Below are 24,504 nucleotides of genomic sequence, written 5' to 3'. Positions count from 1 at the left end.
AGCATCAGGACTAAATATTCTCCCTTTTCACTCAGACAGGAGGAACAGGAATTCCTGAATCACTAGTGGAATGATGCCCACCCCTCAGGCTGCCCCCCAAAGCATAAAATCTGGGTGAAGCCAAAGAGCAGGGGTGCTTCAAGGAGGGCAAGAGGCAAAAGAAGTTGGTATTTTATTTTTTTAAAGTACAACAACTTTGAAGAAGCACTTTCCATAAGGCCAATTTCAACAGATACACAATCCAGCCTGTAATCTACTAGAACAGCAATTTTGTTTCTTTTATGTTGTTCTTTCTCAAAGAACATATGTACTATCTTTAAAATCTTCAGTAATCTTACTTCTCTATCTTAACAGAAAAATGGGGCTGAGGAAAAAAAAGGCTCTTTCCACAGCTGCTTTTCCTACAGAAAATTTGTTCTGAGACCCTACATAAAAGGCTTTTAAAAATTAGCCCAACTGTTGCAAGATACCTATGCCATGTTGTAAACAGGCCAAGCATTTTCAATTTCAATTGTAAAAGCTTCTTGCACCTCATTTTGAAAGCAAAAAAGAAATGAGAATCTCCTGCATGCATGGTAATAAAGTGAGAGTAACGCTGAATGACATTAACTGAGAGCTCTCCTGAAACAGCATTTCCAGATGATTCCCTGTTTTTGAGATCTCTGAAAATCTTTGGGTATTTCCAGTATACCAACACTTCTTTCACACACACACACACACAAAATAAAATGGATATTTAAGCAGCTGCTGTGGCTGCAGCACTGGAGCTGGCACTACAGGAGACTCAAAACATGGCTTTTATCAGGCATAAGTCATCAAAACTCATCATTTTTCTTAAAAGAAGATGTCTTTTTCTACTTGATGCATCAACCTTTGTTTTCAGACTTCAGAGGTGGAAGGTACAGACATGTCAAGGATAAGAGATGGGTGGCAGCAACAGAAAAAGTCTTGATGTGACACAGGGACAAAAGATGGCTATGAAAGATGCTAGCAGAAGACTTCATGATTACTATTAGAGCATTAACAGAGTGAAAGTGTGGCTTCCTGAAACTTAGAAAGCATTAAAAATATAGGTTTTTGCTGCAATTCTTCAGATCTGCAAATGGTGCTCCTCTAGATTAAAAAAGATGAAAAATTATAATTACATAACAGAGATTTTTCTTCCAGTGAAATTGGGGTAAAATTTTGGGATATTTCTCCTTCCCTCCTCTGCCTAAAAAGGAAATGTTTAGACAGAATTTAAAATTCTATTCAGATCTTTCTACAAGTATAATGCTTTAACCAGAATTCAACTGGAAAAGAAACCAATGTACCCATTATTAATTATTTATTCCTCTCTATGGGAAATTTTTTAAAACCCACAAAACCTCAAGAATTTGTTTATCAAAAATCCCATACAATCCAGCAGTGGGTTAATTGGTCAAAATTAGTCAGTCAGGAGTCTCAGACATTTTGAATAGTTTTCTCTTTTTCCTCCTGAAGTAACAGAAGCTCACAATGTTTTTACCCATTTTGTCTTCTTCCTTTCTTCCTCCTCAGTCTTCAGCTGCTCTGAATGAAGGAACCAGAACCACACTGACTCCCTGGTAGTTTTAAAACAGACTTCTTCCTTGGAATTAAGCCAGGGCAGGATTTCTAAGGCAGGCAGCTCCTCCTATTTCCACTGAGAGAACATGGGGAGCTTCTGAGCCTCGCCTGCTCTGTGTGACCCAAGAGTGATCTTTATCCACAAGATAAATGTTTGCTACAAAATAATTAGGGAAGAAAAAAAGATTGTAATTTGTCCTCAACAAAATAACCTACTGGGATAGACTAGTTAATCAACACTGGATCTGCCTCAGGATGGTGAGATGGCCACTTTGAACTGGGAGATAGTCAGGGAAATGTGGAATTTTCTCCTCTGCCTTCATGCATGCCAAGGCAAAGCAGACAGGAACACAAGGGATACTCATGGATCTGACTTCTGCACATTTCCACAGGGGGGAATACACAGCTATACTCGAGGAAAGGAGAAATTTGGCACCCTGTGTCTTAGACCTGGTCCAGAAACGTATTTCTTAGCAAAAAAATGTGAACAACTGGCACTTAGAAAACTATCCATAACTCACCCCTGAAGGAACCAGCTGAGGACACATCCAGTGTTCAACATCCCTGTCCATGCCGCTTGCTTCTCCCTCCTTGTCCCGATCTCCCTTCCTTGCACCATCAGTGGGACTCTCCTGCTCCTGCCTTAAGCCATCCCAAGAAGGCAAACTATGAGATAATTTTACTGTTCTGTGTAAGACCACCACCAGTGCTGGAATTAGGAGAAAGCCAGTGGCAGAGAAACTAGATGGGCTTTGGCCAAACTATCAAATCTCACAGAGCTGCTCATCTCAGTTTTGCCTTGCAGTAAAAAAAAAAAAAATACTTTGGAGGATCAGGAAATTTCCTACAGACCAGCTACTTGTTTCACCCCTCCCTGAGCAAACTGCTCTGACCCACAAGTCGGAGCTGTACCTTTTAGTGCTCCACTTTTACTCACACTCAGCATTTTGGCTTCAAGCCAACAGAGAGTAGGTTTATAGGAATTATTAGGAGAAAATCCTTCCCTAGCAGGGTGGGCAGGCCCTGGCACAGGGTGCCCAGAGCAGCTGGGGCTGCCCCTGGATCCCTGGCAGTGCCCAAGGCCAGGCTGGACACTGGGGCTGGAGCAGCCTGGCACAGGGGAAGGTGTCCCTGCCATGGCTGGGGTGGCACTGGGTGGGCTTTAAGATCCCTCCCCAGCCCAAACCATTCTATTACTCTATAATTCTCTGTCCTTAAATTCACATTTTTATGTAATTATTCATCTATACTGAAAGATATTGAGGCATACTAGAGCAATAACTGCTCTTGCTGTGTGAGCCAAAATAGATGTGGTACTAACATTAAGTCAATATATATAGTCAATCACACTTTATTCCAGCTGATTTCCAAGCTCTTGTTCAGAATGTTGCTTTGATTTTTTTCTTCCCCAATGGATTTCACAAAAGAAAGGATACATCTGACACTACATTCCCAGCTATGCCTGACATTGCTTCAATTACTTTTTTTTTTTAAATTTTTTTATGACTTTAGTGACAGGCTGAACCACGAGACCCACATTTGGAGTAAGAGTTTAAGGTCAAGTAAAACCACCCCAGGAAGGAACCAGAGCATTTTTGTAACTGTGCCACAGTACAAAAATGCAGCATTTCTAAGAGAAATTTCTGAAACAATTTATCTTCCTGAATAAGGATACCAGGTTGAAGAGAAGCCTGGTGAAGAAAGGCAAGGTGTCAGAATAGGAAGGGCTTGATCACACCCAAGAAAATGAAAGTCATTATCAAAGAGGTTGATCTTTACCCTGAAGGACTATCTGTAGGGAGTGCATCATTCTGTACAAGGTCTGAAGGTAAAGGATAAAAAAAGACATTAAAGAAATTACACAAAAGGATCATTAAAGAAACATATATAGCATGCACCATAGAAGGGAGTTACTAGGTTATTTCAGCTACTTCCCATGACAGCAGCACACCATTTCCCCTTCCACATTGTACATTATTCACAGTATCAAGCTAATCTTCCCTTAAAATTGTTCAAATAAATAGCACTGCATGGTTTTAAAATAGTTCTGGAATGGTATCTGAAAGCAATCAGCTAGTGGATCTTAGTTTTTAACCTAGAAAAGACCTTGCAAAGCAATCCCATGCAATTCCTCACACAAGCAAGGAATCTGACAAGTTACATTGCATGTAATAGTCTCTCCATCTCTACTTCAAAAGCCTGAGCTGGAAAAGGAATAAAAGAACCCAAAGAAAAAAAGCCTGGCAAACAAATTAAAGCAGTATGGTCTAAAGAACTGTAATGCAGAGCAATTAGGAAGGAAACTTGGATTTCCAGGTCTGGTTGTGTGCAGTGACACCCAGCAGAGATAGAAGCCCTCCTACATGAGGGAGAGACAGACTGAAAGATGTAAACAAATGCTAAACATAAAATAAATCCAACTTATTTTATTTTTTTTTTTCTATTTTTTTATGCCTCTGCTTGGCACATGCAAGTCTTATCTGTAAGGGTTTCTTGTGTGATCTGTTCAGCTTCACTGTTGCAGAAACCTAAGACATGGGTAATCAGATGCCAGAAATTACTGTTATTTATGCTCTGCTGTCACAGCTCTCCATAATTATGCAGGTTGACACAGCATCTTGACAATGATAGGGAAAAAAAAGCAGTTCTTGCGGAGATTTTTTTTCAGCCTCTCTACACAGAATCTAGGCAAATAAAATTGCTGCAGCTAAAAATTAGCAATGCAGTCATCTCCTTCACGTTTGGTTGGGGGTTTTTTTTGGCCTGTCAAAAAGTTACTATTGTAAGAGTACTCAAAGACATGAATAAAAAGGTCTCTATGTCTAAATGGTAGCTTTATGCTACAGTAGGACCGTAATCTGACTATGCATAAATAAATGCCTTGTGTTGTTTAGAATTGAAAACAAAGAAAAAATTAGTTGCAAGGGGTGCGGGGCAGAAAGAATGAGAGAAGATTATTTGCAAAAGGCTGAGAAAACACCATGCTTTGCATTAAAATTAAAAATGTGAAACTGTGGGGTTCATATCCATAGCGTGAAGCACTTAACAGTCACCTGAGCTCATGTTGTCCCACGTGTGCAAGCTACACCCCAGAGTGAGGCTGTTCACTGGTTAAACTGCTGTGTGTACAGAATTGCAATATTCTGATAGAGCACTTTGGGTTAGGAAATTTCTCCAACAGCTTTAATCAAGAGCCACCACTTGATGCAGAAACTGCAGCCTGAGGGGGGGCTTTGCCTCTGTATCTGACCTCACTCTCCCACACATCACCTGGGAAAGGAGGCAGCAGAATAATCCCACACCAGAACCTTCACCTGCTCTGGGGGGAGACTTTGCTCCCCTCCTTGTCCCCTGTGGCCTCCAGGGTCGCAAAAAACCCACAAATCTGAGGCACAATTGTCCTCTCACATCGTCAGATTCCTGCTGGGATGTGCCAAGCTCCTGCCCTGGCTCTGCTGAAAGAGCGCTGATCTTCTTGAGCCTCCTTATCCATCTGCTGCTCCTCCCTGCTGTCATCTGCATGGTTCAGCTTGCTGCTTTAAATACTGTGCCTGAAATCCCAACTCCTGAAACCCAGAACTTGTCGTTCTGCTGAGATAATCCAGGATTCACCACTTAAACAGCATAGGCAGAAGGATGGCTTGGCTGAACAGGAATATTCTCCTGGAAGTAAGGCAATAAAGGAAGGTGTGTGCCCAGAGTGAGCCACGCCAGGTGGCATGGGAAGAACACAGAGATACTGCTGCCAGTGGAGGGCCAAAGCTCAGCTTCGTATGGCCAAAGCTCAGCTAGAGTTGGTGCTGTGAGAACTGTGGGGGAAAACAAAAAGAGATTTTCTGAATAAAATAACAGCAGTAGGCAGTGCAAAAATACCACTGGCCTGTTCCAGGAAGAAACACAGACAGGGCTGAGGTGTTCAGTGAATCCTTTGCCACCTTCTTTGACACAGATGGACCAAGAGGGTCCCAGTGTCCCAAGCCGAAGGACCATGACTGTGAGAATTATCAACTCCCAGTTAACCCCAGTCTGCTGCTCTGTCTGGATCCCTACAAATCTATGGGGCTTGATGGGAATAATCTGATAATCCTCAAACAGCTGCTGATGTCATCACAAAACCTCTCCCGATGATTTTTGAGTGGTCTTGGGAGTCCAGAGAAATCCCAGATGACTGGCAGCTGGAAAACATTGTCTCGGTTTTCAAGGAGAGCAAGAAGGAGGACCCAAGAAACTGCAGGTCTGTCAGAGACTGGTAAAGGTATGGAGAAAATTATTCTGGGAGGTATCGAAAAACACCTGGAGGACAAGTCACTGGTCACAGCCAGGATGGCTTCATGAGGGCGAAGTCCTGCTTGTCAAACCTGATTTCCTTTCAAGGCAACCAACTCAGTGGATCAAGGGAAACCAACTGATGGAACCTTTCTGGATTTCAGGAAAGCTTTCCATACTGTCTCTTACAAGATTGTTCTGGACAAACTGTCCATCCCACAGCTGGATTAACACATGATGAGATGGGTGAGCAGCTGGGTCACGAGTCAGGCTCAAAGGATGACAGTGACGGAGGTGGCATCAGATTGGGAACCCATCACTAGTGAGCTTCTGCAGGGCTCCATCCTCAGCCCTGTGCTCCTCAACACTCTCAGGAAGTACCTGGATGGAGGACTGGAAGGGATCCTGAGGAAGCTCACAGATGATACAAACTGGGGGGAGGTGTCAACTCCCTCAAGGGCAGGGAGGCCATGCAGAGACACCATGACAAATGAGAGGCCTGGGCCAGCTCCAGCTGTGTGAGGCTCAGAAGGGAATGTTTGGGATTGTGCCCCTGGGATGGTACAACCCACGGACAGACTGGGGAATGAGAGGCTGGGAAGCAGTGCCAGGGAAAGGGACGGGAGTCCTGGTCAGTGTCAGTGCCCTGGAGCCAGGAGGGACATCCCTGTCCTGGGGGCACAGGCCCGGCATGGCCGGCCGGGCCAGGGAGGGATTGTCCTGCTCTGCTCTGGGCCGGGGCGGCCTCACCTGCAATACTGGGTGCAGCTCTGGCATCACAACATAAAAAAGGCATTAAAGTGTCAGAGAGTGCACAGAGGACGCCACGGGGATGGTGAATGGTGTGCAGGGGCCCTGTGAGGAGCAGCTGAGGGCGCTCGGTGCGTTCAGCTGGGGAAGAGGAGGCTGAGGGCAGAACCACCACAGTTAGAGCCACCCATGAGAAGAAGAGGAAAGGCAGCTCTGATCTCTGATCTCTGCTCCCTCTGACACGGGCAGGGCCTGAGGGAAGGGGGCCAGGGATTTGGGATGGAACTCAGGGAAAGGTTCTTCCTCAGAAGGTGCTGGGCACTGCCCAGGCTCTCCATGGAATAGATCCCCAAGGCTGCCAGAGCTCCGGGAAAGTTTGGACAACACTCCCAGGGATGCCCAGGTGGGATTTTGGGGTGTCTGTGCAGGGACAGGAACTGGGCTGGATGGACTTTGTGGTTCCCTTCCAGCTCAGCATACACTGTGTATTTACTTGTCCATTTTCAAACAACTTCACCAAAGACATATATATTTTTCTTAATATATAAAAATTAGATTATATAAGTCTTATGGACATAAGTCTTTTATCTACTTTTATATATCTATAAAACCCCTTTTTCCCCCTATGAAAAAAGAGGTGTGTGGAGTGAGGAATGCTATCGATAACCTCGAAAAAATCCTAGACAGTTCTTTTGTGGCATATAGCAAATTCTTACTTCAAATACAGAGCTGTGCATCAAGAATTCATAGAATGATTAGGTCTTGTCTAACATTTCCTAAATTTCTAAGTGTTAGACCAGATGTGAGGCACATAAGTGGCTGCAATTCCTCTGTATGGTCTCTGGAGTGTAGATATACCCAAATTATACCCAAAGTGCAGTAAGCTTGCACATAGCTGCTACACATTATGTAAAATTAAGAAGTTTTTATGTGTTTTTCATATGATAACACATTCACACATACACACACCCCACATATAGTTATTAGCTGGATTAGCTAGAGACTTTATTACATAATTATGGCCTGCTTAATTTCTTAGCTTTCGGAACTTAAAATAGAAGAACACCCCCGCTGTGATGAAAGGTAACACAGCTTGTTGATTAGAGGGAAGAAAACCCCACACAAATAAATGAATAAAAAACCCCACAAGTACGTTAAGTATATTCCCTCACCAGCAAGACTGAGATTTGGTAAAACCTCAAAGCACAAAGGTGTGGTGCAGGTTCTCTGCCTCCAGATTCCTGGGACACAGCTGCTCATTCAATCCCTGCCTTCAGAGCACACAGACCCACAGCTGCAGATACTGGATTTGGACAGATCCTTGCTCTGTTCCCACAATATGAATGGCAGAAAAGCTGTTCTGCCCTCTAAATAGTTGTTTTAGAAAATCAGCCATGCCCTGCTGTCACTACACACAGTGAGTTGTTCTCCCTTACACATAAGATCCAAGTTTCCTATAGAAAGGGAAACTCAGACTCATTATTCCTCAGACTGACATAACACACTGAATTTAGGCTGAATTTTCCTTTCCCCTAGGTTGTCTCCTGAACTTTAAATGCAAAATGTCTTTTGGTGCTCCAATATAAAACAGCATTTTCCAGAGGTTTTAATTTTGCAGCTGTTAATGTACTTACAACCCTTCTTCGAACTTTAATCCTTTGACTCATCTTGTATTTTCTAACGCATCATCTGACTAAGATTTCACTGTATCTTGACTGTGGGCCTTTTCTGAGAGTTGAATCAATAGCTGTTTGTTGTTCAACCCATATTTATTAAAACTCAAGCTGGGCTTCAGGTATGCTACAACAATGCCCAATGTCACAGAATCACATAAACGGCCTGGGAATAATTTTTTCATCACATCTAATCTGACTTGTAATACAGCACTGACCATCCTTGAGGATTTCAGAAATCTGTGGCTTAGCTAAATTTGAGACTTTTAAGAGATTAAGATGAAAACAGTAACACGCCAACTCATATGTGACTCACAACAAAGTTGAGAATAACAGAGATTCATCTCTGATTCTTGCAGTCTCTTAAACAGATTTCCCAGGTATCTTCACTCAGGCTGAAGGAGTTTCTGGCTGTGAGTTCGTTATCATTGTTGTAGGGGCATGTGCTGCATAAACAGCTAACTTAAGGCACAAAAATCTTAATTAAAAGTTACTGTCTTTTGAAATAACTTCCAGAATGGATCATTTCCTTGATTTTCAACTGGGTGGTAATTGAAGAGATGTGGAGGAGGGAAGATGAGACAGTGATCCTTTCCCCTATGGAACCATTGATACACAACCTTCTATGAAGTATATCCTTTGAAAAGAGACATAAAGGCTAAGGACATAAAGGGCAGGGAAATAAGAGGCTGGGCACGTGAAAAAAAAAACAAAAAACAAAACAACCAACTAATACTAGCAGAACGATTAATTCCAGTTATAATAATGCATGGCTTGACATCAAATTTTGTCCTAGGCTGACCAGACACATACAGAATACAACAGTATATCCACTATATGCTTTCTGCAGGCTATACGAGCAGTCATGGAAAATCAATTTGAATACAAATGTAATTTGTTAAAAGAACAGTGAAAATCATTATGCAGGGTCACACTGTCAGCACTTTGTACAGAAGCAGATGCTGTCCAAAGATGCAAAGGCATTCAGTAAAACAGAAGAATCTTGGTCTTTAAAAGCCTCTGTGATCTTTTCAGCCTTTTCAGTATAGATATGTGAGAACAAAGCTACAGTTTACCTCTCTTCTTTCTCAGCACTTTTGCTCCTTGCAGCTGATTCCAGCTGCAGAAAGGGGCTTTATAGAAACTTCTAAGCCTCAGAGAGAGTGAAGGTTCCCACTGTAACGGAGAAAAAGCAACATCTTTGAAACACTTCCTTCAAAGTTCCAGAGTTTTTCGCTCGGGCTGACAGGATACGATCATAAAATAACGAATTAGACTTGCCAGTTTTCAGCAATGTCAGTATCATTTTTAGGCAAACCACCCCAAAAAACTCAGCAGACAGCTAAGTGGAGAAGCATGATAAAACCCGCGGAGCAGCTTCACTATAAAGACAACTCAAATGGTAATTTTTCAGAAGGTCCTGTTGCAAAAATGTTTACCATGAAGGCGTGGGATGCACTGATCTGCTGTGCACCTAAAGTCCCATTACTGCTGTTGATCAGCTTACACCATGGCCAGAGATGCATCTCAGAACCAAAACAGCCACCACTTTTACAGCACGCTTTCCTTTCATCTGATCCCAGTCTTCACTGACTGTTCAAAAAGATGTTGGGGACGAAAAAAAACCCTAAAAAACCACACAGTGGTACTCATGAACCTGTATTACTTTAGGTGGGATGCACTGTATTTCTTCCTCCTGAAACAATCTCTAGTAATCTCTGTAGTCACTCTGGTAGTTACTGTCTGTCCATGCACAGTAAAGCACCAGAGTGCCTGGCATTCAAATTCCACCAAGGAACAGCAACAGCAGCAAATGTAAAAGCTTGCAGTTGTTCTAAAATATGTATAAAAGGGCATTGCTTATTAAAAATGCACCTGCATCTTTCTTGCAACCTAAGGGCTGGAAGTCACTGCACCCTTGGAGGCTGGTTGCATCATGTGCTTGCATAGAAACACATCTCTGAAGATCAGGCTCCTGTTACAGCGCATGAGATTGCAAATTTGTCAGACTGGCCAGGAAGAAGAAAATGACAGTCTCCCATTGAGATGGCTTTTTCATCCATTAGGATCTTTCAATCTCTCTCACCAGTCTCTCTCTCTTAAAATCAACAGCAACAGCAAAAGGACAGGAAGAACCTCACCCCAAACTTGCTGACATAATGTATTTGTTCCAAACACAAAAAGCAAAAAGTGTTTTTAAGACATCATGAATAAACAGGATTTTGACCTCCACCATTGCTTTTCAGAGCCCCAGCAAAAAAAGCAATCTTTTCTTTACCAGTAGGCTTGAAATGCAGGTCAGAAATGAAGTATATGACTTAACTTTGATCTGCACTTGGAATTTACCCTGAGAGGCAAGTGGGAACCAGCCACTGCACAGACAACACTTCCACTGGTTTTCATTCTACACCATTATGGGAATGGACTCATAGTGAGTAGTGTTGAGACAAATTCTGCACTGTTCAAAAGCTGCTTTTGAAAGAGTTTTGGTTACTTACAGTGCTTAGAGTCATTGCAACTTTGAGAGGATCTATTAAAAGTAAATGTTATGACAGCCACCAAAATTAACCCACTAAATCAGACTTGTCAAGCAGCATTTTGCTCCATTTCAGCTCAAAAAAAGACTCAGTATAATGTCCTTCTGTTTCTTTTGGAGAGCCAAGGACAAACCTTTAACTGAACAATCACAGCTTAAGCAATCACAGAGCAAATGGATTTTTTTTCCTTCCTATTTCACTTCTGCTAGAAAACCTATTAAGTTCCCTCTGTTCTGAAGTTACCTGAAAACATGGCAGAACTGTAGACTTTAATGAGAAAACATCACAGATGTGAGCTACCAGAAGTTCCAAGGAAGCCCAGTGCAAAGCACTTATGACAAGTCCAGACTTCGTGGCAGATACAGTTATCTTCTGCTTAAAAAAAAGAGGAGACTTTGGGGAATAAGCTGCAGGTACAAGGACATATTGCATAAGCTATCACATGCTCACTGCAACTGTGTGAATGCTACCGGATTTTCAGAAGCTGCCGTGCTGAATAATTTAAGGACTAATAAAATATTCAGTTTTTCACTGGATAAAATGGTTTCATTTTGAAACCTCAAAAAAAAAAGTTAATAAAGAGGGGAAGAGGTCTAAAAGTCAGCGGGAATATTCTGGTACTCATTAGGACAACAGTTGTTCTACCAAGCAGAGGGATAGAGGGGTCTCCACGCCGGGCGGGATCACACAGAACAGAAACACAGGACAGAGACACAGAACACCCGCGGCACAGGACGCCGCTCGGAGCTCGCAGAGGACGAGGAGAGCCCTCGGGGGGCTGAGAGCAAGAGGAGGGGACACCCACGGGGGTCCCGGAGCCGAGCCCAGGGAGCGAATTCCCCGGGAGGGAGCTCGGGCAGGACAGCCGGGATGGGCAGGAGGAGACGGGACGGGCAGATCGCCCACCGCCCCGGGCAGCCCCCCGAGCCTCCTGCGGAGGGGGGACCCTGCCCACAGCCCCACCATCAGCTCCTCGCACCACCAGCTCCTACAACTTTTCAACGCCAGCAGGGCAAACCCCTGCAAGAGCTGGTTAATATAAATAATAAAGAGAACTCCCAAGAGATGGAAAGTTGTCTCTCTGGGGTCGGGTTGGCGTTTTCTTCTTTTTTTTTTGGTTTTCGTAGGGTTTTTTGGTTTTGTTTTGGGAGGGGGTGAGACACCGAGAAGGCGCCGCGGGTGTTTTAGGATGGAGAAGAGCTAATTAGAGGGAGGCAGCGAAGGGGTCGCCTGGCAAGGGCTGCTCGCTGCTGCCGAGATGCTCAAGCTCCCGAACGTGTTTGCAAAGTGTTCCGCGGCTTGCTGGGTCTCCGGCTCGGAGCTAGCAGCCTCCAAATTACACTGAGGACCGGTGGCTGGAGAGGGGTGGGGGGAGGAAGGGAAAAGCGGTGTGGACAGCTCTGCGGATATTAAATCTTCCCAGCCGCTCATCTGGATTACGTTAAATCTCCCACGGCATTTCTTTCCCCTCTAATTAAGCACAGTTTCAAAACACAACGAGTCTGAGGATGGATGGTCCGCCGCCTTCTATTTCAAACGCAGAGATAAGTATTATTATTTTTCCTCTTTCCTTATGCATAAAGAGAAAAGGAGAGCCCAGGCAGCGGCACCCTGGCTGAGAGCCACCTCCCGGTCCCCCGCGCACTTGGACTCCCGACTTCGCGGGAGCTCCGGCGCGACCCCGACCCCCTCCGTCCCCGCCGTCCTCCGTCCCCTCACCTCGGGCGGGGCGCGGCGCCGCCAGGCTCCCGCAGAGCGCCAGCCAGGCCAGCACCGCGCGGCTCATCCTCCTCCTCCTCCTCCTCCTCCTCCTGTTCTCGCTCCCGCTCTCCTCCGCCTCAGCCGAGGGATGCGAGCCGGCGGGCGCTGGCGGTGCCTCCGCCCGGTGAGGCGATGCCAGGCGCGGCGAGGATGCGCAGGTTCCCTGCCGCGGAGAGTGCCCCGGCCGAGCGCAAGCCCGCGCCGCTCCGCCGCCACCGCCCTACGCGCGGCGCGGAGCCCGTCCCGCCGCCCGCCCGCTCTGCGCGCCCGCCAGGTGCCGCCGCGCCTCCAGCATGGCCCGGCCGCCGCCTCCCAGCCGCGTCCCGCCGCCTCCTCTCCTCCCCCTCTTTCTCCTCTCTGCCTTCCTCCTCCTCCTCCTCCTCCTCCTGCTGCCGTCGCTGCCCTGCCCGCCCCGCGCGGATCCCGGGGGCGGTGCCGCTGGACACACCCCGGAGCCGCCCCGCCCGCGGCCGCGCCCCCGCTGCGCGCAGGGTGCGGGATGGAGCTCCCGAGAGGAGCCGGGACCCCGCGGTGCGCAGGGTGCGGGATGGAGCTCCCGAGAGGAGCCGGGACCCCGCGGTGCGCAGGGTGCGGGATGGAGCTCCCGAGAGGAGCCGGGACCCCCCGGTCCCCTGCTGATCCCGGGGATGGTCCCCCAGTGCTGAGGATCAGGACCCCGCGGTTCCCGGCTGATCCCGAGGATCCTCACCCAGCGCTGGGGATCGGAACCCCGCTGTCCCCTGCTGATCCCGGGGGTGCTCCCCCAGTGCTGGGGATCAGGACCCCGCGGTTCCCGGCTGATCCCGGGGGTGCTCCCGCAGCGCTGGGGATCAGGACCCCGCGGTCCCCTGCTGATCCCGGGGATGGTCCCCCAGCGCTGGGGATCGGGACCCCGCTGTCCCCTGCTGATCCCGGGGGTGCTCTCGCAGCGCTCCGGTGTGCGCGGACGGCCGGAGCAGGTCTGCGCGGCCGGGGTTCCTCTCCCGCGGCAAATCGCATGTTCTGGGCTAATTTGGTTTTGGGTGGGTGCCTGCCCTCGTCTATCACCTGCTGTTCAGGAAGGTGTTTTGCCCTCCGCGGGGGGATTTTGCCCTCCGCAAACTTCTGTCTTGTAGGTGCTGTCCAAACCCTGCGCTCTGCCGGGCGCTGCCTCGGCTTAAAACCCCTCCTGAACATCCACACAGGGAGCTCGCACGGGATCACAGGATTGTGGCATGGTTTGGGTTGGAAGGGCCCTCAGAGCTCACCACATCCCAGTTCCCAAGCCATGGGCAGGGACACCTTCCAGCAGACCGGGAGATGCAAAGGTCCGTTCTTCCACCTCGCTCTCTCTTCAAGTAGGGTGTCATCCTGTCCAAAATTGGAAGGGAATCAAAGCAAGGAAAGATGCCGCGATATTTCAGAAGCAGCCCAAGGTAGAGGGTAGGAAGATCTCACGTCAGACCACTACATACTTTTAAAAATTTTAATCTCCTTTCCCTACCTGGGTATATAGTTTCACGATAGTGAAAAAAGTACTAATTTCCTACTGGGCGTCAAAAGGCTCTCCAGATATTTTATATCTGTAATTTGCGTCCTGTCTACATGCCTTCATGGTGAAAGACCACATATAAATATTATATTAAGCTTTAATGCACTTGCCGAGTGAGAAGGATGAACTGAACAGCACTGGGCTGTTGAGAAGCATTTCTGCAGATACAACCTGAAAGTCCGGGCTGCTTGCATGACAACAAGAAGAGACATCGTGAAATTAGGAGTGGAAACGACCCGTTAAGTCGTCTGATCTCTTGGTTACTTTGGCTGGCACCTCGCAGTGGTTAGAGCATTTCATTTTGCGAGCCCTTTGTCTGCCATTAAATGCCTGCCAGTGACAGGGTGACAGCCCCTGCCTAAAGCTCTGGTTTTACATCTGAGCTCGCAATTAATCACATTTTTCTTTGACACTGGAAGTGTTTTGGTTTCAACACCTTGCATTGTCAGCAAAGATTTGAAAGGACGAGGCTTTTTTGCGCTGGTTAAACTACAAAATTAACAGAAATTATGCACCTTGATAAAGAGGATTTGACACCCACAATCCCATGGCTTTTTCTGCTTGCACACAGCTCAGTGGTGCCCACACCAGGTGTGCACTTCACCCATCACAGCAGGGCAAGTTTCCTGATGGCACTCAGGGCGGTGCAGAGTTATCCAGCAGGCTAGGACAGATAAAGAAAAAAAAAAAACCAACCTCCCAACATTAATTTAGCCCACACCAGCAGAAAATATGTGTAATGTACTCCAGTGTAATGCTCCAACTCACCTGGCAGCACTCAGGTGTGCTGCAGCCACGCCTTCACTAAGCTGCACAGGTATCCCTGCGATTGCATCACCACCTCTACAGCAACTTGGATTTTATACATCAGCCAGAGATCTCCCTGAAGAACCACTGCCTGGAAAGAAAATACTTTTCTTTTTCCCCAGGGGTTGCTTTGCTGTCAGTAAAGAGATAGTGGAAATTTAGGGAGCCTTAACAAAGCTTCTGATATTAACGCATCATTTCTCTACAACGGTGCTAATTTTACTGCTTATCTCTGTTTTACAACCAAGAGTCCAGCTGTCACAATTACAAGGCAAGCTGCACTGTAGCTGCTGTGGCAGCCCAGCATGCCTGCACCCCCAAGTGGCAGTCTTGCCTGTGATTTTTTTTTTTTTTAAATTTTATTTTTCTGGAGGGAATAATCCCGTAATGCAGCCCCTTTATTTCCCCAATTAGGATAAATCTAAAGGGACTAACTACACTCGGTACCGGGAGGCCTTTTTCCACTGAGAGCAGCTGATTAAAATGACACAGAAATAGCTTCTTCAAAGCCAGGCATTGTTTATTCAGCCAAAAGGGATGAAACAACAAAAGGCTTTTCTGCCTGGTTCTTACCTAGAGTGCAGTGCCTTTTTGTTTTCAGGCTCTCAATAAGTTTTATTCAATAAAACCTATCTTCCCACCTCAGAGTAATCAGACATTTTGCTGCTCCACTGTGCTGGGCTGCTCTTCCTGTGCTGCTTCCTCCTGTTTGCTCCTGGTGTTTTGGGGATGACCCAGGACTGGAGGATGCTGCAGGCAGTCCCTTCACCCAGCACCTTCCTCCTACCCCAAGTTTCTCCCCTTAGCACAGGGCAACTCAACTCCAGCTCAGCGCTGTGAGGTTGGCTCAGAGGTGCAGACTGTCCCTTCCAACTCAAAGGCAGCAATCATCTGCATCTAGCTGTTCTTAAAATGGATTTTCTGGAGCCAGGATGTGCTATTTGCTGCTCCAGCCTGGGTTTTACCCAGGAGCTCCTCTGCTGCTGTGCTGTGGGCTCACACTGTTGTCATTGGGGTTGTTGTGGTTGCAGCAGCTTGCAGCACTCCCCTCCTCCAGTGACCTGTCCCTGACCTCACCTTCTGGATGAAGATCCTAACCTTGTGTCCTTCAATGTCCTCCAAGGCTCAGAAATTATTCATTTTTAAACTATTTTATGTTTTTCTTAAAGCAGCTGCCTCCTGCTCCTGACAGCAGGAAAACCTGCCTTATGACTCTATAAGAACTATGGGAATGCAAACATCACATTTCTGTGGGAAACCCTAGGACCTTCAGGACATTTTGAAGGTTCTCTTTTCATTTTTTGGGTTACACACTTGCAAATCTTTACTGTCATGCCAGTGGTGAAGGCACTTTGCTGAAATATGGCCAGGATGGGACTGGGATATCACAAACCATTGCAGCTCAAGCTGATGTTCTACCTTTTATATCAACATTAATATAAATACAAAATATATAAAATCACATTTTTATGTTTGCATTTTGATATTTATCCCTAAGGCAAAACTCTTCCTCCTGTCATGTGGATTCATTATATGCTTTGTGGTTTGGAATTTAAGAGAGAAATGGGCTCAAGAACTGCCAGATATTAATCCCTAATATTTCTGTCTTCCTTTTTCTGCCAGACATAGAACTTAAAGCCTACTTTTCACTTTCCAGACTGTTCCTACACTTCAGGATAATTCCTGCTTAATTTGACTTAGCTGCACTCTAATACTCAAATACATATTTTATTTGTTTACCAATCACTCAGGATCAAGAACTCTTTTGCAACCAGTTTTTTCTTCTTCCATCTAAATGATCATCTCTGTTTGTCAGAATTGTCTGCCTAATAGGATGGCCAGACTGTGGAGACTGCCTAGATCTGCAACATCCCTCCCTTAGGCTAAAGATTCCTGTAGACCTTCTGGAGTAGAGGAGGTAGAATGGAGAGACAAATCAACTGCTGCCTTTCCAAGGGGGAAAAAACCCCCAAACCTAACTGTGAAAGAGCTAATCCATGTCTGGTAATGTCCTCACTGTTTTCCTCCATCTTACTTTGATTAGTAGCTTAAGTTTCCTGCATTATTTCCTGTCTTGCCTCAAATGCTCGAATTAACCCTTTGAAGTCCTTCAGTACATTAAACAGGAAAAAAAAAAATTATAGCCTGTAGAAATGTAGGCAGCCACACTGTCCTTAGATAAATAGCCATCAGTAGAGGAACAGTGATAGCAAGTCTGAATATATAACATGAAGATTTTGGCATAAGAGAAGAATAATGGCTAGTGTGTTTAGCAGTGACATCAGGTCTAACATTTGTTGCACAAAAGGTGAACTGAGCTACTCCCACCTGCTCTGCAGAAGTAGGAGAGCAAGAGTTGATCCTTCCCATGTGCCAACCTCTTGCCAATTTTAGATGTCATCCAGACAACGTGAGTGTAACCTGCCAATTACCCTGTAACACCTTTAGGGTATCTTGGATACCGGCTTTGTGGAGGAGATTAGCTCTATCACCAGCTCCCATCACAGCACTGCCAGATCAGAACCTCCTTAGAGCCGGAGATCAGGACAGTCTCAGACTGCACAGGCACAGATTATATTACCACCTCCGTTATAATTAGGGCTATAAAAAGCCTCTGCTGCACGCGGCAGAACTTTCCTCTTATTTTATTATTTTTTTTCCCTAATAATATGTACTTTGTTCTTCAGGGATTTGTCAGACACCGTTCAGCGTAACCGGCTGCTCTGATTCTGCAAGTCATCTGTGTATGCTTGACTCAAGAAAAGAAGAGATAATACATCTGTCTGTCACCACCGCTGCAACACTGCCAGAATTATTCCTGGGGTTGACACTGCCTCTAAAAAAAGGGAACAGTTGGTTCTTTTATCTCTTCCCAAGCACAGCCTGATCCCCCACTTCTTGAACATGTGAGGTTTCCCATTAAGTCAGCTTGGGTTTTGTGGAAGATCCTGCTTCCCTCAAACATTTCTGGTTCAAAAGCATTGTCATGTAATGCTCCATCACAGGAAAGGGGGAGAAGTAGCTGTGCAAGAGACGGAAACAGTCAAACTCCATTAAAAAAAAAAAAAAAAAGAAAAAAGAAGTTTTTCTTTCAGTCTTTTGCAGTACAGAGCTTTTTTTCTTCTTCTTCTTTTTGACTATTTATAGGAAGGAACTAACAAAATCAGTATCATAGTTGGGTTTTATTACTTTTTTTTTATTTCTGGAAATAAGATTTTACTGTCTACAGAGGATAGTATTGAAGAATCCTGTCTAAATGCCTGAGTATGTTTTAAAATGAATCCTTTTCCTCCTAAAATGCAAATATGTGAAGTGCACAAGAACACGGGAGAGGAGAGGATTGCACAGGCCAAGGTGTGAGCACAACCCCTGGCATGAGGCACTCCTGTGTTTCATTCTGTAAAGCCTTCTGCACACCCCTGAAGTTGAGAAAGTGATTAATTTCAGATGGGATTATTCCCTGCCTGCTTGTGAAAGGAATTTGGATTCACAGTGTTTCTTTCAGCAGGACTAAGGTGTGTGGAAGCTGAGTGCTGGTGCACGTGTGCCTTTTAAATGCTTCTGCAGACAGCTCAGCACCAGCACAACGTGCTTGTCCCGCTCTCTACAGACAGCAGAAAGTCCTGAATTAGAGATTAATGTCACTGCCCTGACTGAGGAGTCACAGCTAAGGTAAAAATGGCAACGTTCTGCCCCAGTGAAGTGATACTTGCAGCAAGATGCAGACAGCGGGTTATAGAATCACAGAAGCATGAAATATTCTGGGAAGGACATTTAATGTCACCCAGAGCCACCCCAGCCATGGCAGGGACACCTTCCCCTGTGCCAGGCTGCTCCAGCCCCAGTGTCCAGCCTGGCCTTGGGCACTGCCAGGGATCCAGGGGCAGCCCCAGCTGCTCTGGGCACCCTGTGCCAGCCCTGCCCACCCTGCCAGGGAACAATTCCCAGTTCCCAAGATCCCATCTAGACCTGCTCTCTGTCAGTTTGAGAAGGTTTTCTGACACAGGAGCAGATTTCTGCTCAGGACCTTGCCCCAGCTGGTGGTGATGCTGTGGGTGACACTGTTCCCAGGAAAACCCAGGGGGTACCTGCATTTCTGAGAGGCTGTTGGGCACCCAGAGCATCCACGTGAGGGATGCTGCTTCACCTCTCTCTTTGCTGTCTATATATGTTTTAAAATGCCAACCCACTCCATAGTGAGGAGGACTCTGACTGGCACCTTGGATATCACATTCCCATGCCCTTGGTGGCCTGTACTCCTCTTCCAGCTGCAAATATGTGTACTTAAAGGAAATCAGTCAGTAGAAGAGGGACTATCTGACTGAACAGCCCTCAGTTCCTTACAAAACCAAGCTAATACACACTTCCCTTTTCCTCAAGTTTGTCTCTCTCCACTGGTCCACAATCCCTAATATTCCACTTGCACAGTGCTTGCTTAAGAGAGAAATGGGCTTGTACAGCTTGTTCTGCCCTCCTCTCTGGATTGTTTCTGCTCCTTTTTACAAGAAAGCCAAATCACCATCAGTAGCAGGAGTTTTGGATCATTTACACCCTTCTACACAACTGCTTAGGGAAAGGAGCCCAACAGCTCTTTGAGATCCCCAGCAAAGCTGGCCTTGCCTCTCGTGCCTCAGTATCAGGAAATATTTGCACCCTGAATCCTTGAAGAGACATCTCTGAAGTGCAGCCCAGTGATCCATGTGCACTGCAGGATTCCCTGGAGGTGGAAGGATTCCCTCTAACTCAGTACATATCGCAGGCTCAGAAATTCCCTGGTTTGGCCAACACTCAACTGAATCAAGATGAATTTCTACAAACCCCACAAGGGCTGTGCAAGAAGCTGCTAAAATTCCAAGCACAGCTCTTCAGGGTCTACGTTAAATTTGTAACAACCAAGGTGCTGTTTGGGTTTTAGTGCTGAAGTTGCTGTTTTGCAAAGTTAAATGTGTTGTGCCAAGGTCTTTATCCTACTGTTATTTATACTGGGTTTTCAAGGAAAGCACCATGAATGAACTCGGTAAAAGAGTTCATTTCAGACACCTACAAAACATATTTTCATATTAGCAAGAATATGCTTCAACCACTTAAACTCCAAGGAGTTTTTACAGTGTCTGTCTGTGTTTTTGTTGATCTTTGCAATAAGTAGTAGTATTTTTTTGTTTGTTTTGATTGTTTTTTTTTTTTTTTGTGTGTGTGTATGTGTGTGTGTTAATTAATTTTACTCTGAGGAACAAAATAAGTTTTGAAATATAATTTTAGGACTGACTTGGACTTACTTTCAGTGCTCATATTGCACCATTACTTTTAGCAGCTCATTCATGCAGAATTTCAGAATACAGGGGAGGAACTATTAAATCACTATAAAGTATTTAAGGGAGGTGCCACCTGCATTTCAGGCATTTAACTTAGACTTTGCCAAACATCTTATGATTTCCAAATCAGAGAATATTATTAGAGCCAAGAGACTTTTGGCTCTTACTCTCTCGTGGTGGGATGCATTTCAAAGCAACACCAAAGATTTCAATTATTAGTTCAGTATCAATCAAGACAAGTGACCAACTTGGTTTCTTCAATCTTCTGATATCTGGCAGTCCAGTGTGACAGTTTGTAGATAATTAATGTCAGATTTTGACAATGTGAGAGATTTTAGAAGTAATTTTATGCCACTGCAGTGAGCTGACAGAGCCATCCTGCCTCAATGTATGACAAAAAATGTTTGCCATAGAAAGTTTTTCTCAAGTGGTCTTGGGTTGGTTGAGGTGTTTTTTTTTAGTAGGTTGGTTGGTTTTATTGTTGTTGTTGTTGTTACCTTCTTCAGGTTAAGAGATAGAAATGTGTGTTAGAAATTGATATAAAACACATTACAAAGAGAAAAAAAAGGAAAAAAAGAGGAAAAAAAAAGGTCGAGGAAAGGAATGTGGTAGCACCAGTTACATTTCTGAAAGGTAATATTTTTCATGATTGGCAGAACATTTTTCCCCAAGATGGAAAAGGGCATACTCATCTAAAGAAGACACAAGAATCCTCTTTTCTTTTCAGATTGTTAGTGGTACAGCAGCCAGAAAACTGGCTTGACACAAGATGCTGAGATTTCAACCTGCATTCTGACTCAAGCAATACAGCTGCTTCATCTGCCTCTCTGGTACATCAATTACATATCTTGACTATTTCCTTCCCCTCAGGGACTCTACTTTTCCAATGAGTGCTCTTGTCCTCATTATAATTTTGAGAAATCTTCATTTTGTCTCATTTGATTTCATCTCGATTGACAATCAGAACAGATTTTTCAGGCAGCTGCTGAACTTGTTGGGGTGCAGCAGCCTCAGCCCCTTCCTCAGGGAATTCACAGCTTAAGACAAGAGCCAGAGCCACAAAGTGCTGTGGAGGAACAAAGTGAATGGGGAAAAGTAAAAGTAAACATGATTTTTTGTGACAAAGATCTGTGCAGGCAATTCTCTTTGTGTTTTAATTGTGTAGGATAGGGGTCTGGGGAAATAAAAAATTCGAGGATGACTTGGGTTGTCTGAGTTAAAATGTCCTTCAGCTTTCAGAGTGAAATTTGTGTTCTTACAGGAGGATTGAGCAGGCCCCAGAGAACCAGCAATATATTATCTTTATTTTATTTTATTTTATTTTATTTTATTTTATTTTATTTTATTTTATTTTATTTTATTTTATTTTATTTTATTTTATTTTATTTTATTTTATTTTTTTATTTTATTTATTTTATTTTATTTTATTTTATTTTTTTGGGTTCAAAATCAGGACATCTCTCCCTGGAGGAGGAGGAAGGTGGTTTAGCAGTCAATTTTAATAGTACAACAGTAATAACAACAACAACCACCACACAAAATCACCACTAACAAGAAGAAAACCAATAAAACATTATCACTATTCTTGTTGTTGTTGTTGTTGTTATTATTATTATTATTATTATTATTATTAAATAGAGAAACTCAGAGAACCTACATGTATTTAAGTAAAGGAATGTAGAACAGACAATGTTTGTCGTAGGGCACATTGGGATATAAATCAAGAGAATTTACAATGCATTATGACTACAAGTCTTTAATAATAGCATTGAAATATTTAAGTATACACATAAATGTTTTCCTTTTTTGTTAGGTTTGTACATTTTTCTGTTCATTCATTGCTTTCACATATCCTGAATTGCTGCCTGATTGGTGGTTCTGTCACATAAAAAACTTCATTGTTTGAAATTGGGAGTTTTGTCTCTTAAGCAAGAACACTCTAAAAGGCCATTTTCATCAGACATTTCTCTCAATTTGAAAAAGCTTCCCATTTAAATATTTTCTTTATGATAAAGGATGTTTCTGTATATGTTTAATTCTTTACTCAAGAATTATTATTTTCTCAAAGGTAGTTTTCTTTCTTCAACTCTTTTGGATCCAGTCAGCTAAATAGGAAAGATTAATTACTGCTGTAAAATTCAGTTATAAATTATATATGGATATAATATGGAAGTTATTACTTGTCAAGTCTTTTGGTTTTTTTTTTTGGTGTGGGTGTTTGGGTTTTTTTTTGGGGGGGGTTGTGGGTTTTTTTGGTGTTTTTGTTTGTTTGTTTGTTTGTTTTTTAATCAAGCAGTCAAATATTGTAGTATCTTGCAGATTAGGCAAATCTTTCACCAGAATTGGAATGGTGTACAAAACCTATTAAGTAGTAAGGATTTGTACCTTTGGTAATCAAATTTGCAATGTTGGAGCACTGCAGCTAGGAAAGAACAATATTAACTCTCAAAATCCTTCTTTTTGTGATGGGGATAGAAGAGGAGAAAAAAGACAAAAAAACTGATAAGAGCCCCCAAAGATACTTTTGAAATAAAATTTTGATCATTAAACTTTGAAAAGTTAGTGACTGACATTCAGCTTTTCAACCATACATATGCATGCAACTAAGAATGACCCATTTACACACAGATTTTTCTCTGTGCCAAAACAGCTTCTTCAGCACTGACAAGGTTTAAATTCACTTTTGCAGTCCACAGAGTAATGCACGAATATTGTGTCTGAAACACACACACAAAAAAAAGAAAAAAAAAAGGAAAAAAGAAAAAGAAATGATGGCTTTTGAGCCTGAAGAAAAGTCACATTCTATCAGTTGGAAAGGGAAGAGTTGCACTTCCATGACAAGTATTATTTGTTGACTCACATATCATTCCTACTACTGGAACTGAAGGTCTTGGAGACAAAATGAGTGCCCCCAACCCACCAGTCCTGCAGGCAGTTTTTATTTTTTCCCTGTTTATGTGATTCTGTCTGGGGATGCAGAGCTGGGGGAGCGTCTGATCCACCTGGAGGCCGAGCTGGTGCTCCGAGGGACCTGGGCAGAGCTGGGTGGTGACAACCCCAGTGAGGCTCTTCCCAGCAGGGCAGGAGCAACCCCAGGGCCAGCACAGCCTGAGGGGCACCTGGGGGTGCTGCTGGGGACAAGGGGACCCTGAGCTGACAGAGGGTGCTGGGGCCAGGAGGGCCAGGGGGAGCCTGGGGTGCCCCGAGAGTGGGAGCAGTGAGGGAGGGGACGCTGCCCCTGTGCCCTGCCCAGCTGAGGCTCCTGAGCACAGCAGACACCAGGAGCTGCTGGAGAGGCTCCAGGGCAGCCCCAGAGAGGATTTGGGCTCTGCAGCAGCTCTGGGCTGGGCTGGGCAGGCTGCAGAAGGGAACACCGAGGGGGATCCCTCCATCCACCCAGCCAAGCCTCTGCCAGGGCTGCCAGAGCACGGCCAGGCTCTGCTCAGGGCTGCCAGGGGCAGCAGCAGCAGCAGTGGCCATCCCAGGCAGGGCAGGCAGGGGCAGCAGCAGGAGGAAGAACTTGTGTCCATGGAGGGGCAGAGGCCTGGAGCAGCTGCCCAGGGAGGGCCTGGAGTGTCCCTGTGTGGAGCCATGACAGCCCCAGCTGGGCACGGGGCTGGGCCCCTGCCCAGGGCACCCTGCCTGGCCTGGGGAATTGGATCAGATCATCTCCAGACATCCCCTTTAGCCCCAGATATCCTGGGATTTGGATCTTATTTGGTTCTCTGTTTAAACTGTAAAAAACAATGCACCCTATACACTGAGATTCAATGAAATGCATCAGAGAGAGTAAAAATTACACCTGTGCCTGATCCTTCATAGACTCCCAGAGCTGAGTTGCCCCACAGTGAACTGCAAAAAGAAATTTGCTGCATCTGCCTAGTTCGCATAATATTGCAAATATTTTTATATGAATCACTTATCTGTGATGATCTGAGTAAAAATTCCTTTCAATGTTTGGGAAAAAAAATAATGTGATTTAACATATTCAGTTTGAATTGCAAACATATAATTTCTTGGTTAAATTTTAGAGAATCTGGAGTTAAATGGCATCAAGTTCTACCCAGAAGTCACCCAAAGTTTTGCTCTTATTCCTCCAAAAATCTTCAGTCTTTTAGGTGTTTTTGGTGGTTTTGTTTTGTTTTGTTTTTTGAGGCTTTTTTTGTTGGTTTGTTGTTTGTTTGTTTTTTTGTTTTTTGGGGTTTTTTTGGTTTGGTTTTTTTTTTTTTTTTTTTCCCATGGGTTTCTAGATTTTTTCTTTCAATTTTATTTTGGCTTTG

General features: G+C 44.7%; 2 protein-coding genes across 2 annotated transcripts in view; one reads left to right on the top strand and one right to left on the bottom strand.

The window, feature by feature from the left end:
- EDIL3 (EGF like repeats and discoidin domains 3) overlaps positions 1-12,674 on the bottom strand; it is a 233,797-nt gene extending 221,123 nt beyond the window's left edge. The window contains exon 1 of the mRNA XM_064404372.1: positions 12,533-12,674. Within this exon, the coding sequence (XP_064260442.1) occupies positions 12,533-12,599 (67 nt within the window). The 5' untranslated portion in view covers positions 12,600-12,674. The remainder of the gene's footprint in view (positions 1-12,532) is intronic.
- On the top strand, positions 12,539-21,578 carry LOC135290449 (basic proline-rich protein-like). Its single transcript, XM_064404373.1, has 2 exons — positions 12,539-16,916; positions 17,600-21,578. Exon 1 carries the CDS (start codon positions 12,663-12,665, stop codon positions 13,998-14,000), a length of 1,338 nt encoding a protein of 445 aa, XP_064260443.1. The 5' UTR covers positions 12,539-12,662; the 3' UTR covers positions 14,001-16,916; positions 17,600-21,578.
- The last annotated feature ends 2,926 nt before the right edge of the window (positions 21,579-24,504 follow it).

Source organism: Passer domesticus, chromosome Z, assembly GCF_036417665.1.
Source record: "Passer domesticus isolate bPasDom1 chromosome Z, bPasDom1.hap1, whole genome shotgun sequence".
Lineage (NCBI taxonomy): Eukaryota > Metazoa > Chordata > Aves > Passeriformes > Passeridae > Passer > Passer domesticus.
This window is presented reverse-complemented; position numbering and strand designations above follow the sequence as displayed.